Source organism: Gobio gobio, assembly GCF_949357685.1.
Source record: "Gobio gobio genome assembly, chromosome: 9".
NCBI lineage: Eukaryota > Metazoa > Chordata > Actinopteri > Cypriniformes > Gobionidae > Gobio > Gobio gobio.
Window position 1 is genome coordinate 35755600 of NC_137115.1, and position 14932 is coordinate 35770531.

Consider the following 14932-nt stretch of genomic DNA (forward strand, 5'->3'; position numbering starts at 1 on the left):
ATCATTGCATATGTTTTTTGTTTTGTTTTGTTTTTTTGTATCCATTAGGAGTATCCACTTTTTCCCTGTATTAACTTAACATTTCCGATTTCATTAGACAGCTGGAATGTTAACTGGAGACCATATGAATTATTAATATAATTGTAATCGTAAAATATAGGCCTTTTCAAGCATGTAATCAAATTTTTAGTGTATATAATTTTAATAAAACTGCTTAATCTATATGGTGTTTGTTATTTAATGCATTGTCAACATTCTTGTGCAAACGCTATCAAACCCCTTACAGATGCCCGAACACACGGATGCCGATTATTAGCAGACAATTTGTCAAAGACGAATGATTATGTCGCTTTAAATTCAATTTTCGAGATGCTGATCACCTGTCATAAGCGGCGCATGCGCAGATGGTGTGATTGTGAAAGCGGGTATGCCCTCAGATCCTCGTAACCTCCATCTAGACGCTGAGCAGCCGAACACCAAACAGCACTAGGGAGACAGAAATGGGAGAATAAACAGAGATGCTCGCACGATGCAGGTAGGATACTGTTTGTGCGACTTCAGCTCTCCGTTCACATGAAAAATATTCGTCTTTTTTTCCACGTGATCACAGTAGCAGTTTTCATGAAAGATGATTATGGTGTGTGTGGTAGTAGAGTAGTAGGCTACTTCTAGTCTGGATATGCGTTCGTCTTCTAGATGCTCTTATTGGCTACAGCATGCAAGAAAGCGGTTTTAGTGATGAGGCTGGGAAATCCTCCCATCCATGATCAAATCCTTGCAGGGTTTGATCAAGGGCGAATGCATCATGATAGGACAGCGAGAGAACCTCCATCTCTCACCGTTTGCTCTTTTATTTCCTGTTTTAATGCATGTTATATGGCGAGCTCGGTGTGATTACTGCAGATCGTGACTGACTGAGATTGATCATCAACCATCTACAACATTTAAATAACCATACTATTTCAGTGTTTGTTAGTTTTTTGGTCTATCGATGCAGAACACAGACTTCTTTTTTATTAACTAAAATATCAAATCCTTTAAATAATGAAACATTAAGTTTTCTTTCACCCAAAACAGCCATTTGTGTTTTACACATGCAGCGAAGGTTTTACAACCCGGATATGCCGACGGATGATTTCTGTATAGATGTTGGTTTTGAAGGAGCAGAAGCAGAAAAAAGATCTATATAGATTTGTAGGCTGTTTGAAGAGCACAGTGTGACTATTTAACGTTGATATCAGTTTATCGTCAATGTGGTTGAAATGTGCGCGCTCTCTACTGAAAAACAATCGTGCGTTTGCGAAAATAATTTTTTTTTTATACACAGAAAACCCACTGACTTTAAAGTTTCTCATCATGAATGTGTCCGCATAGAGTTACTGCTGTGAATGGAATGCCGTGTTGTATTTCACGCTAAAAGGCAATAAAAGGAAACGTGATGCATGAGCCGAGCGTAGAACGCTGTCCAAGGTGCTGAAGGGAAACGTCCAAACACTCAGTCAATTACAGGGGGAATGCAGTCATGCTCTAAACGAAAAAATAATTTCATTTCTGGTACATATTTATGCTTAATATTTAACCTGTATTACACATGTGGATGAACAACAGGTGTAGTACAATTGCCATTTCCAAATTGTCAATGTAACTGCAGAACTGCACTCGTTATTTAAATGGGTAGTAATCAATTTTAATCAACTTTTTCAGCCTATAATTATTTTTATGCTATTGCCTATAACTGATGTTACAGATATTTAATGCATTCTGGCACAATGTCATTCGGAAGACCAAAGATCATGGAGTCTGCATGTGTAATAATCTTATTAATTATGATTTTTTTTTTTTTTTAATAGTACATTTTTTAAATATGAAGTAAAGGGTGTATGCATCATGATCAAGACAGTAAGGTAACTTATGTCCCTCACTATTTGCTTTCTTATTTACTATTGAATAGATGTCAGTGTGACTGTACAAGATTGATCATACCATCTACAACCTCTACATGTCAGCTACCGATTGTGTATTATAAAGTTCATAACTGTTTTTGTTTGTTTGTTTTATCTTATTTACTGCTCCTGTGTTATTGAGGTTTTTACTTGCTTTGACTTAGCTAAACATGCCTGAAAATAACAACACTTTCTCATTTTACTCCATTTTGCCTTAGGCAGAACATAAAATATTTCGGAGATAGGGCCTATTTGTAGTTGTATATTAAATCATTTAGTTTTTGGAGTCTGAAACTACTAATATTATAATATGTTATGTGTATGTTTGTGTGTTCATGTTTTTTCTATCCCGGTGGGGACTTTACCCTGAATGCACACTGACTCATGGGGACTCGTGTCACTGTGGGGACCTAAATTGAGGAAACAATGTTTTAAATCATACAGAATGAGTTTTTTTTTTTTTTGTAAAATTGAAAAATGCAGAAAGTCTTCTGTGGTGGGTAGGGTTAGGGGATAGAATATACAGTTTGTACAGTATTTAAAAAAAATTGTCTATAGAGAGTCCCCACAAAGTGTGTGTGTGTGTGTGTGTGTGTGTGTGCATGCATTAAAGGTATGTATGCATTAAAGACATCAATAATGTGTGACTTCTCTCTTTTCATTGTCCAAAGGGACACTGGAGGTAGATGTGAGGGATAATTGCAACTGGTGTGAGAAACCCTCCACTGGGCCCCTCCATCCCAGCCCTCCCTTACACCAACATTCCCCACAGCCAACATGTTCTCCTCCAACTTTCTGAGTGGGGGGAATCCTTTAAATGCGATGTCCTCTGCTGTGAACAAGTTCAGTCTTTTTGGGGATGAGGCAAGTGAGGAAAAGCAACAACAGCAGCCTCCAGGACCTTCAAAGCAGAAAGATCCTCAACAGCAGGGGAATGGCCAACCAGCCTCACAAGGGCCTCCGAGGCAAAGTGGACAGCAGCCACAGGGTGTGGGAAGAGGAGGCCAAGGAGCTGGACGGGGTGGATCTCAACCTCAAGGAGCTGGACGGGGAGGATCTCAACCACAAGGAGCTGGACGCGGAGGATCTCAACCACAAGGAGCTGGACGGGGAGGATCTCAACCACAAGGTGCTGGACGGGGAGGATCTCAACCACAAGGAGCTGGACGGGGAGGATCTCAACCACAAGGAGCTGGACGGGGAGGATCTCAACCACAAGGAGCTGGACGGGGAGGTCCTGTACAGGAAGGAGCTGGTAGAGGTCTCACACAGCAGGGAGTGGGCAGGGGAGGTTTGCCACAAGGAGCAGGTGGGGGTGGATCTCCTAAGCAAGGTATTGGGAAGGCTGGACCTCAACAACAAGGCCCAAGAGGACCTGGGTCTCATCCAGCAGGTGCAGCTGGGTCAAGGCCTCCTTCAGTAGAGCCTCAGGTGAAAGATGGAGCTGGGGTGAAATCCCTCTGTCCAGTCTGTAAAAATACAGAACTCCGTTTTAAGTCCAAGGAGCCGCCCAACCATAACACCTGCACACAATGTAAATCCGTGGTCTGCAACATGTGCGGGTTCAGTCCTCCAGATGCAACTGTGAGTACAAATTCATAACTTATTAAGTTTTGCATTAGTATACATAAAGCAGTGGCATTTAATATGCATGACTCATTATTTCTTTTTGCTTGTTTTTGGATTAAAATTTGAAAATAATCAATATATTTTATATAACAGTATTATTTTATATAATCAAGATCTTTTATGTAATAGACCACTGTAGATTTATCCATCAGTTTGTACTATCAGGCGAGGGTCACCATTATGTGCCTCATTCCAGAGTCCATTCTATCTGAAGCATGTTTTATTGGACTATGATGGTTTTAATCCCTTGAAGAAGTCTTTATTTGGGGACTGATGCATTTTATAATACATTTTTAACAAAGGCATACTACATTTTTTTTTTTACCAAAGATAGATTTTAAAATCTTATATCCTGTATAGGTTTTTATCACTTTTATTGTATTTTACCAAGTTTTTGCCATCAAAATAGCCATGGGAGCTGGGATGGTGTTAAACAAACAAACAAAAGCAAACAAACAAATTCAAAAACTCATATTTGTTACATACATTTATCACCATTCACTAAGGTAGTAAATGTAGCGTTTCACCAATTCAACCGTGAATAAGTTAATGCTAAATCCAGAAGGCTTTTTTAAAACGTTTTTTAGTTTTCTTTTTCTTTTACATTTTACTGTATAAATGGTCTTTCTGTTTGTAACATTGTAGAGCAACTGATTCTGTGTTGATTTGAATTTTTGTTAAAGGTCCCATCGCATGGCATTTTTCTATTATTTTATAATGTTTCCTGAGGTGTACTTATATTGTTAGTATGATTTTTACATCATAAAATATCATAATTTAGAAATAAAAGGCATTTTTTCTATACTGCTGTTTGCCCTGTGGCTGAAGGCCCTGTTACAAGAGGAGTGTCTGCTGTGAGACTTCAGTAAAAACGCCCACTGTTGTGATTGGCTGACATCTTTGCATTTGATATGAGCGGAGGGGGCGTGGTTTAACGAGGTCTACGAGGCACGAGCAGGCACAAGCTGCTGCCAGAGAGACGGATGGACCTGAGTTCACTTCTCATCAGTTCTCTCAGCACGTCTCAGTTCAGTGAACTGTTGTAGTTACAGCATATACTTCAGGTTATTAGTCTATTTCTAGTCGGTGGGGCTGTCACTCATGTCAGAAAGTTAGTAACTTTAGTAAATTATGGATCAGCGCTGACTGGAGACGCGAACCGTTTAGAACGATTTGGTGAACTGATTCGGTTCACTAAAAAGAGCCGGTTCAAAAGAAAGATCGTTCGCGAACCGGACATCACTAATGTACCAGAGACTGAGCTCAGCGATTGCTAACAAAGTTATTTATAGTAACTACTGAGTTATGAGAGCGCTGTCAGTCAGCGCGAGTTTATTGTGTTTGTATTTGAGAGTTCTGAATAAACACGAGTCCCAGTCACGCCGAGTCCGTCTTCATCATTATTACCAACTTTGTAACACATGCAAAGTACCATTACAGCTGTCGAGATGAACGAGTTATGAGTAAGTGTTGATAATACCATTACTTTTAGATGTTCCTATCATATGGAAAGCGTCAGTGATGAATAAACACGAGTCCCAGTCACGCCGAGTCCGTCTTCATCATTATTACCAACTTTGTAACACATGCAAAGTACCATTACAGCTGTCAAGATGAACGAGTTATGAGTAAGTGTTGATAATACCATTACTTTTAGATGTTCCTATCATATGGAAAGTGTCAGTGACGCGCATTGAGTACACAGCGCAAACAAAGACACAACAGCAGTAATCGAATGTAATCCAGTTTATTGTGGGAATAGCTGGCTAGCCTAGCCCAGATACCCTCACGCTTACCCCCCTTCTTCTTAATCTCGTGCCGCGTAAGGCGCCTCCGCTGTGGGCCAGATGCAGTACTGGGGGTCGGGGATGTTGGAGGCCGACCGGACAGTGCAGCCCGAGCCTCGGCGTGTGTAAGGTTTATCTCTAAAGATGTAACGACTGTATGCACATTGTAGAACCGATAGACGCGACGAGGACGTACAAAAACACTGACTCACAAGATAGAAAACATGAAAACACCGTTCTGTCGGGAGAGAGAGAAGCCGCAGCGTGTGCACGAATAATAAATAATTAGCTACACATAAGAAATCACTGATCACAGATCAGAAGGAACTGAAAAAAGACTTCTGTTTTCATTTGTACATCCAAACACTGAGAAACTGCCAGCGTTCACTCGTTCACAAGCAATGATGCAATGATCTCTCCAGCGTTTGCATGGGCGTGCTAGATTCTCTGGGCGGAGGAAAGGGAGGTAACCGTTCCTGCTTGGACGTCAAACCAGGAGACTTCAGGATTGGCTCATCTGGCCTGTCATTTTCTCAAAGGCAGAGAGAGACAGCCAGAACTCGGGTTTACACCGATCAACATTTCTCTCCACTTGGGGACAATATTCAGGCTAGGGGAACTCATATTAATGTTGAAAAACCTCATAAAATGAAAATTTCATGCCATGGGACCTTTAAGTTTAAAACTATCAATTGTATAACATAAATTTGTATCCTCAATGTCACAGGCTAAGGAGTGGCTTTGCCTGAATTGCCAGATGCAGAGAGCTCTGGGAGGGGAAGAAAGTAGTGAACCTCCTACGCTAAAAGCCCAGCCACAGTCCAAGGTCTCCGTACCATCACAGAACCCCGCAAAGAAGGACACACCTCATAGTAAGCAGATGCCTTCATCTGCCAGCCAGCCAACCAAACCAACAGACGGTCAGAGACCGTCAAGCCAGTCCAGCACAAGTGCAGCTCATCCATCGCAGCAAACGTCACAACAAAAACTTCTTCCACAGCAGACAGCAAAAGGTGCTCCTCCTGCCAAAAGTGAGCTACCGTTAAAGACTGAGCCCCCTAAAAAAGAAGAAGAGTCCAGTTTCTTTGGTTTCGGTTTTGGTGGCGCTCGATCGCGCTCGCCCTCTCCACAGCCTGGTTCCTCTTCTGTTTCTGGGAAGGTTCTAGGCTTCGGTTCTTCGTTCCTTAGTTCAGCATCCAATTTGATTTCAGCTGTCCAGGATGAGCCCTCGACAACCCCACCAACATCTCGAAAGGGTTCTGCCATTTCCCAAACTTCTGCCAAGACCAACACACCCCCTTCTTCAAGAAAAGATTCAGAAGCCTCTAAGGGCTCCCCCAATCTTCCTAAATCACAGACACTGGAAGGAAAAATGCAACAGCAACACAATAAAACCCAAGACACTCAAAAACCAACGGCAACGAAGGAATCCTCATCTGCTCAGGCTACTAAAATAGATCAAAGCCCGAAACTTCTTCCCAAAGCCTGTCCACTCTGCAAGGCAGGCCTGAGAAGAGATCCTCCCAACTATAGTACCTGCACTGAATGCAAGGCCACTGTGTGCAATCAGTGTGGATTTAATCCTGTGCCTCATCAAACGGAGGTAAGAAACAGATGAATGTATTTTCTTGCAGTAGGTTCACATTATGGTTTGTGCAATGAACTGTGGGCAGAAAATGTCAAGAGCAATTTCAGAGAACATGTTCTAGGTGATTCCAGTGATTCTGTTGTAAAAGATGGATGTGTTTTCTAGTCTCTTTGGTTTGTGTGGAGGCAGAAAATGGCTGTGAGAGAGACAAAATGTGCCTTGATTCTCAATTACCTCAGACTACTCCCTGCCTAAACTTACAAAAATAAAGTGCTTGCACTCTCAAGGCAGAAAAGAAAACATCAATGTGCATATTCACATTGTTTCTTCCTTTTTTAGTTATGCATTAGAGTGATTCACAAATCCATTAGGGCTTTGGGTGATAAGTGGATATTATGAATAAATAGACATTCTGTGCACTTGTGACTCATTGTGTTATGACGTTTAAGGATCTTTCTGGGTCAAACATTGCAGTTAGTGGCTTGTCTATTTTACATCCAAACGTTCCAGTGTGTTGCTTTCAGCCACTTTCCAGACCCAGCAAAGCTATCAAGATAGTCAAGTCTGGTTGGGGAAAGAGGTTCATGATGATCTCATGGGCTTTATTGTTGTCTGTTTTGATCCAAGAAGATATATGGCGTTTCAGAATGTTTGTAAGCAATAGGCACCAAGACACTTCCGGTTGGCAGAACGCGAGTTGCTTCTACTGACCAACTGAAGAGATCAAGCCAGCTACTGTAAACAGTTACATAGTTAAAAAGATTGTTGTTGATCAAAGTTGAAACTATGACAAAAACGTGTTGTGTTTGGGGTTGCGCCGCCAGATATACAGCAAAGGGTGTAGGATTTTATCGATTTCCTTCAGAAAAAAGTAAATATATCCAGCAGAACCTGTGGGTGAGGAGGTTAAAGCGAGTGGACGTCGTCAAAATTTGTGGAAAAGAAATAGGAAAAGTAAAACATAGTTGTAGGTAGGGCTGCCACTAACGACTATTTTTATATCGATTAATCTATCGACTAATTTATCGATTAATCTATCGACTAATTTATCACAATAATTTCCAACAATTTTACTTCAAAACATTTAATTTAACTTGCAACGTTGGCCTTCGGTCGTCCAAGATTCAAGATTCAAGATTCAAGAGTTTTATTTGTCACATACACAGTTATATACACAATATACAACTGGCAGTGAAATGTAAACAGGTCCGCTCCATGGACAGTGCAAATAACAGTTACAAGAACACAAGGGAAATTAAAATAGAAATAGAATAAAATTAGAATAAAAAGTATTAACATAAGTAGAGTTATAAATAAATCAAGTAAGATAAAAATAGGAAATAAGATAAAAATAAAAAAATAAAATAAAAATATAAAATATAAAGTAAGTGGATATGATAAGTGAGATAAACTGTAGACTTAAAAATAAGTGGTTAACATAATATATATATATATTTATATATAGAGAAGTATGATGTGCATGCAATAGGTATAATTGCAAATCGGAGTATAATGTGCAAACAGGAGTATGATGTGCAAACAGGTTTATTACAGGTTGTTACACAGTAACAATAGGAACGTAAAGTGCAGTGCAATGGCAGTATGTGAATGTTAATGTATAAACTAGGGCTGCTCGATTATGGAAAAAATCATAATCACGATTATTTTGGTCAATATTGAAATCACGATTATGTAACACGATTATTTCACATGACTTTGGGAATGTGTTGTATTTATTAAAAATACACCTTTCAACAATTCAATTGAAATTGTAACATTTGTTGTACTTTTTGAACTATTAAAATAAATAATATAACATATATTCAAATCAAAGTATAAAAGTATTCACGTAAAAATGATAACCACAAATAAATAAGATCAACAATTTGGTTCGGCTAGATATGCTTTTCAGGTAAGTCTAACATTAGTTTTCAGGTACAGAAATGTATCAAATGTAAAATAACATTGCATATTTGAGTGCATAAATTAAAGATTAATCCTATTAAACTTACAAAAGCTATTCAATCAAGAGCGGTGAGTGATGTCCTTGTCTTTTGTTGTTTGACATTAAACAGACAGCAGTAAAGGCTACTGCCCCTTTAAGACCAAATGATCGGAGATGCGTCGTCTTTATCGACTGTATAAAGTTCACTTAAGGCATATTCAGACTATGTCTGCTAGGATACTCATCAATATGGACATGTTGACATACGTTTTGTGTGAGTTTGTCCGTTCAAGAGCAAGACTTGAAAGAGAACTCAATATTTGCGCGCTGTGAGACGTGTGCGCGCTCTCGGATGAGCGCACAGAGACACATTTTCTCACAGCGTGCGCGGCTTCTCATTCGCGTCTTCTGGCTCTAAACCCGGGTGATGACGGCGAAAACGACTGGTCATATTCGAAAATATGGCAGCACTCGCATGCTTTGAACAAAGTTTACAAAGAGAGAATTATTTGAAAAGTATGAGGGGGAAAAAGGACGTTTACACGGCACCCCTGCTCTCGTCAGTTTTTGTTTCTTTATTAGATTGTCATAGGTCACTCTGTTTAATTTTCAAGTGGTTAAACAAATTCGTGGTGTTCCCTTGTGTTGCAGCCACTACCATGTAGCAAATCTTGCACGTAGCATGTTTCTGCTCGTTGTCTGATTCCTCGAAGCCAAACTGTTCCCAGACAACGGAGTTGGTTTTGCCTTTTTTGCTCACCAAACGCTGCTGTAACTGCCCTCCTTCTGCCATCTTTACTCGCGCCGAGTTTTTAAATTCCAGCGGATGATATGCACACGAGACTCCCGACCTGAGAGAGATTTGTGGCTTCGGGAGGGGCGGATGTGCGCGTGCGCGTTTCATTCAGAACGCAAGACAAAATAAGAGTGTTCTTGCAAAACTGAACATGGCAAAATAATCGTTTTTTCTCGATTGTACTATTTTGTTGATCGTTGGGAGGCAAAATCGAAATCGAAATCGAAATTCGATTAATTGCACAGCCCTAGTATAAACTGGATGTTTATGCGTGTGCGGGGTGAAGTGAAGTCACGTGACTGAGTTCAGGAGTCTGATGGCCTGGGGGAAGAAACTCCTCCTGAGTCTTTCAGTCTTTGCCATCAGGCTACGGAAGCGCTTACCAGATGGCAGCAGGGTGAAGTGAGAGTTTGCAGGGTGATTTATGTCTCTGATGATTTTGGTAGCTCTACCTCTGCAGCGTTTGGTGTAGATGTCCTGCAGAGACGGGAGAGCTGAGCCTGAGATGCGCTCGGATAAGCGCACCACTCTTTGCAGGGCTTTGCAATCGTGACTGGTGCTGTTCCCGTACCACGCTGTGATGCACTGAGTCAGGACACTTTCTATCGCCCCTCGATAGAAAGTTTTCAGGATGGCTGGTGAAACCCTGAATTTCCTCAGCTGGCGCAGGTGGTACAGTCTTTGCCTGGCTTTTTTCACCTGTGTCTGGATGTGTGTAGTCCAGGTCAGATCCTCTGAGATGTTCACACCCAGGTATTTGAAGCTGCTCACTCTCTCTACCGGTGTCCCGCTGATCATGAGAGGGGAGTATGACCGATGCTGTCTCTTCCTGAAGTCCACAATCAGTTCTTTGGTCTTGTTAACATTCAGAGAGAGACAGTTGTCCTGGCACCATGATGTCAGTTGCTCCACTTCGTCCAAGTATGCCGTCTCATTGTTGTTGGAGATGAGACCCAGGACAACAGTATCATCAGCAAACTTGATGATCGAGGTGGAGCTGTGTGTGGACAAACAGTCATGGGTGTAGAGAGAGTAGAGCAGGGGACTCAGCACACAGCCCTGTGGAGCTCCAACACTCAGGGTGATGGAGGTGGAGGTGAACTGGCCTACTCTCACCGCCTGGGGTCTGCCAGTGAGGAAATCTTCAATCCAGAGGCAGAGAGAAGAATTCAGGCCTAGATCCAGGAGTTTGTGTGTTAGCTTAATGGGAACTAAGCTAACACACAATATAAAAAAAACACTCCAATATAAAAAAAGTATAAATGTAAACAAGCCCTTGACAAAATGTAAAACTAAGAGTAAAAATGTAAAAAGGTACAAATTTGAAAACCAACATAATAAAAAAAGAGAATATCAGGAAATACTTTTTATATAGAATAGTGTTGTCACAATACCAAAATTATGACTTCGATACGATACCTGACTAAAATACCTCAATACCGATACTGAATGGATACCATGGCAAAAAACTGTAAAAGTAATTGAATAATATGACAGAAATTACTATTCATTGTTTTATCATTGTTTTAGGGTTAAAAAAACCCTAAACTCACTTAGCCGGCATGTTCCTGCCCTGCCCTGCTTCACACAGAACATTAGGTCCGGCCCTTTAAGAGCTGCACGGACCAAATTCATTGTAACACCCGATTTCTCATTCAACTCTGTATACGTTCACTAAAGACATATCCGACTGTGTTTACCCGAATACTCGCCAGGACGTGCATTTTTACATATTTTTGACCATTCAAACCCAATAATCCGCGAAAGTGGCGTCGCGATCTGTCTGAATGAAAGGCGGCTCATTTAAAAATTATGGTAGAAGAGTAGTAGCGCTACATCTACTAGACCAAGGTTAGGCATTTCATGTATTGCTATCTCCTGAATTAGTTAATCAGTCCCTCAATGATCATGTTAATTATGTCTGAATTTCCACCACGTCTGTTTTTGAATCAACTTACATGTTGAAATGTAGATTAGGCTACTGCCGAGTGTCGACGGTGGGTCTCCCTTCCAAGCAATTTACTAGCATTGCCATAGGAACGCTTCGGCGTTTGCCTCCCGGAAGAACATCTATTATTGTTGTGACGTCATGGTGAATTGTCGTATATATCATGTCTTATATTTTTAAAGGTGCTGTAGGCCTATGTAAATTTTTCACTTTACTAAAGCATGCAAATACCATATGTTTGCAGATATTTAGGAAACATGCTAAATTCACCTACTTGTTTCTCAGAAAAACAATGCTACAGTCAGTTATTCTACTTTGAACTGTGCGTTCCGTGTTGGAATATCTGTTTTTGTTTTGGTCTGTGCAAAACCGCACGCTGCCAGTTTACCCAATAGAATTTCAACACTCCAGGTTGCCAGTTGGTGGAAAACACAGCGTATTGTCTCAGCCATGAAAGCTAGCAAACAAACTAGGTCAGAGATTGCAGATTTTACCCAACCTAAAAAGCCTCGGCATCCATCTAAAAATCTCTATGAATGAGAGCATATTAAAACACGGATAAAACAACTTACAGTGTTTCATTGTCAATTGTGCTCGCTCCTGTTGTGTTCATTTTTCTATGTCAAGTTTTTTATTTGAAAAAACACTCATTAAATGTCCCTACTATCAGACAATGACATCACTGAAATACAGTTGCAAGAAAAAGTATGTGAACCTGAATCTGTGAAAATGTGAATAATTTTAACAAAATAAAAGAGATTATACAAAATGCATATTATTTTTTATTTAGTACTATCCTGAATAAGATATTTTACTTAAAAAATGTAAAATTTTGTCCCATGAGTCCCTTGTTTGTCCTGAACAGTTAAACTGCCCAATGTTCTTTAGAAAAAAATCCTCCAGGTCTCGAAAATCTGTATGCAGTGACTGTATGATTTTAAGATCCATCTTTTCACACAGAGGACAATTGAGGGACTCAAACACAACTATTAAAAAAAAGGTTCAAACATTCACAGATGCTCCAGAAGTAAATACGATGCATTAAGAGCCTGGGGGTGAAAACTCGCTGCTGGAGAGGGTTCAAATATGCAGAAAATGTTGGAAAACGTCTCGGGTTATGACTATAACCCTTGTTCCCCGAGAAGGGAACGAGACACTGCGTCATCGTGATGACACTTGGGGAACGCCCCTCGCGTAAAACGTCTGAAGAAACTGTAGAATCAGCCCAATCCGATTGGTGTTGCGTGATGACGTAGTATGTGACGGCATACCCGGAAGATACAAAGAGACATCTGAACGCAACAGAGATAGCGTTCTTTGCGATGAAGTGAGCGCTCTGATGATTGGGTGGACACGAGACGCAGTGTCTCGTTCCCTTCTCGGGGAACAAGGGTTATAGTCATAACCCGAGATGTTTCCCTTCGAAGGAACTCGAACTGCGTCATCGTGATGACACTTTGGGGAACGAGTACCAACTATCCCGCACCAATCATACCCACCCCAGTGTGAAGCTGGAATCCAGGCACAACTATCGGGCGAGCACTCTCGCGCCAGGCGTCTCGCGCCAGATGCAGACTGTAATAACGAATGAAGGTGTGAGGGGTGGCCCACCCAGCCGCCTCGCAGATCTCTTGCATAGAGGCTCCAGAAAGGAGGGCCACCGAGGAGGCCATGCTCCTGGTAGAATGGGCCCTCACGGCTAAAGGTGAAGGCAAGTTGCGCACCCGATAAGCCATGGCTATAGCCTGGACAATCCAGTTACTGATCGTCTGCTTTGACGCAGGCAGCCCTTTCTTGGGTGAACCAAAACACACCAACAGCTGATCTGACTTTCTCCACTGAGCAGACTTCTCCAAGTAAATCCTCAATGCCCGTACCGGGCAGAGGAGGTGAAGTCTGCTCTCTTCCGCCGTCACGTGAGGTGGAGGATGAAATGCCTGAAGAACCACTGAACCGTGCCACATTGGATGGACAGCTCGCAGTCCTCATCCTCCGAGCCCCACGGAGGAATCGTACAACCAGATGGTGCCTTCCCAGTGTCCCATCACCTAAAGGTGCGTGGAAAGCCCCAATGGCAGCTACATACACATTAAGTGTGGACGGGGAAAGACCGGCGGAGAAGCGGTCTTGAAGGAACTCCAGCACTGAAGCCACCGGGCAGTTAACTGGGTTTACCTCCCGCTCTCTACACCAAGTGGAAAATACATTCCACTTTATGCTGTACAACCTCCTGGTGGAAGGAGCTCTGGAACTGAGTAGGGTCTCCACGACACCCGCCGACAGGCCCTCTCCTAGGTACTCCTCAGAGGGACCTGCCAAGGGGGACCATCCAGCAGGTCGCCATACTCGAGTGGGCCACCGGGGTGCTACTAAGAGAAGGCTGATGCCCTCCCGGCGGACACGTTCCAGAACTCCCGGGAGCAGAGCGATCGGTGGAAAGGCATACAGACGCAGCCAGTGGGGCCGGATGAGTGAGGGAGAACCACAGCGGGCAGTGGGACGTCTCTTGAGACGCGAATAGGTCCACTTCCACCGGGCCCAACCGCTCGCACATAGCCTCCACCACTTCGGGGTGGAGCCGCCATTGCCCGGGCCTCAGCCCCTGCCTCGACAGGATGTCAGCTCCCTGATTTTGGTCTCCGGGGATGTACATCGCCCTGAGGGATGATAACTTCCCCTGGGACCACAGAAGGACCTGATGCGCCAGTCTGCAAAGAGGACGTGACCTCAGGCCCCCCTGGTGGTTCACATACGACACTGCTGACATGCTGTTGGATCGTATCAGGACATGGTGGCCGCGGAGGTCCGAGAGAAAGCTCCTCAGAGCCTTGTAGACAGCCAGCATTTCCAGGCAATTGATATGCCAGGAAGAATGCCGTGTCCCCCACAGACCTCTGGAAAAGCGGCCTTCCATGACCGCGCCCCAACCAGTAAGGGAAGCGTCTGTTGAAACGGACTTCCGGCAACAAGATGCTCCCAGCACTGGCCCTTGGGACAGGAACCAAGGTTTCTTCCACATGACAAGGGAACGAAGGCATCTGTGCGTTACCCTGATCATACGGAAAGGATTTCCCCTGGGGGAAAACCCCTTGGTTCTCAACCACCACTGGAGGGGTCTCATGTAGAGCAGGCCGAACGGAATCACGTTGGATGCTGCTGCCATGAGACCCAGTCTTTGAAACTGCTTCACAGTGAGGCTGCGGCCCAGTTTCACTCTCGAGACCATCGCCAGTATGGACTCCATGCGTGCGGGGGACAGCCGTGCCCGCATCAGCGTTGAATCCCATACAACCCCA

General features: G+C 42.7%; 1 protein-coding gene across 1 annotated transcript in view; it reads left to right on the forward strand.

The window, feature by feature from the left end:
- The window catches only part of pclob (piccolo presynaptic cytomatrix protein b), a 123504-nt gene that overhangs the window by 15152 nt on the left and 93420 nt on the right, over positions 1–14932 (forward strand). The window contains exons 2-3 of the mRNA XM_079826153.1: positions 2615–3527; positions 6087–6962. Of these exons, the coding sequence (XP_079682279.1) occupies positions 2721–3527; positions 6087–6962 (1683 nt within the window). The 5' untranslated portion in view covers positions 2615–2720. The remainder of the gene's footprint in view (positions 1–2614; positions 3528–6086; positions 6963–14932) is intronic.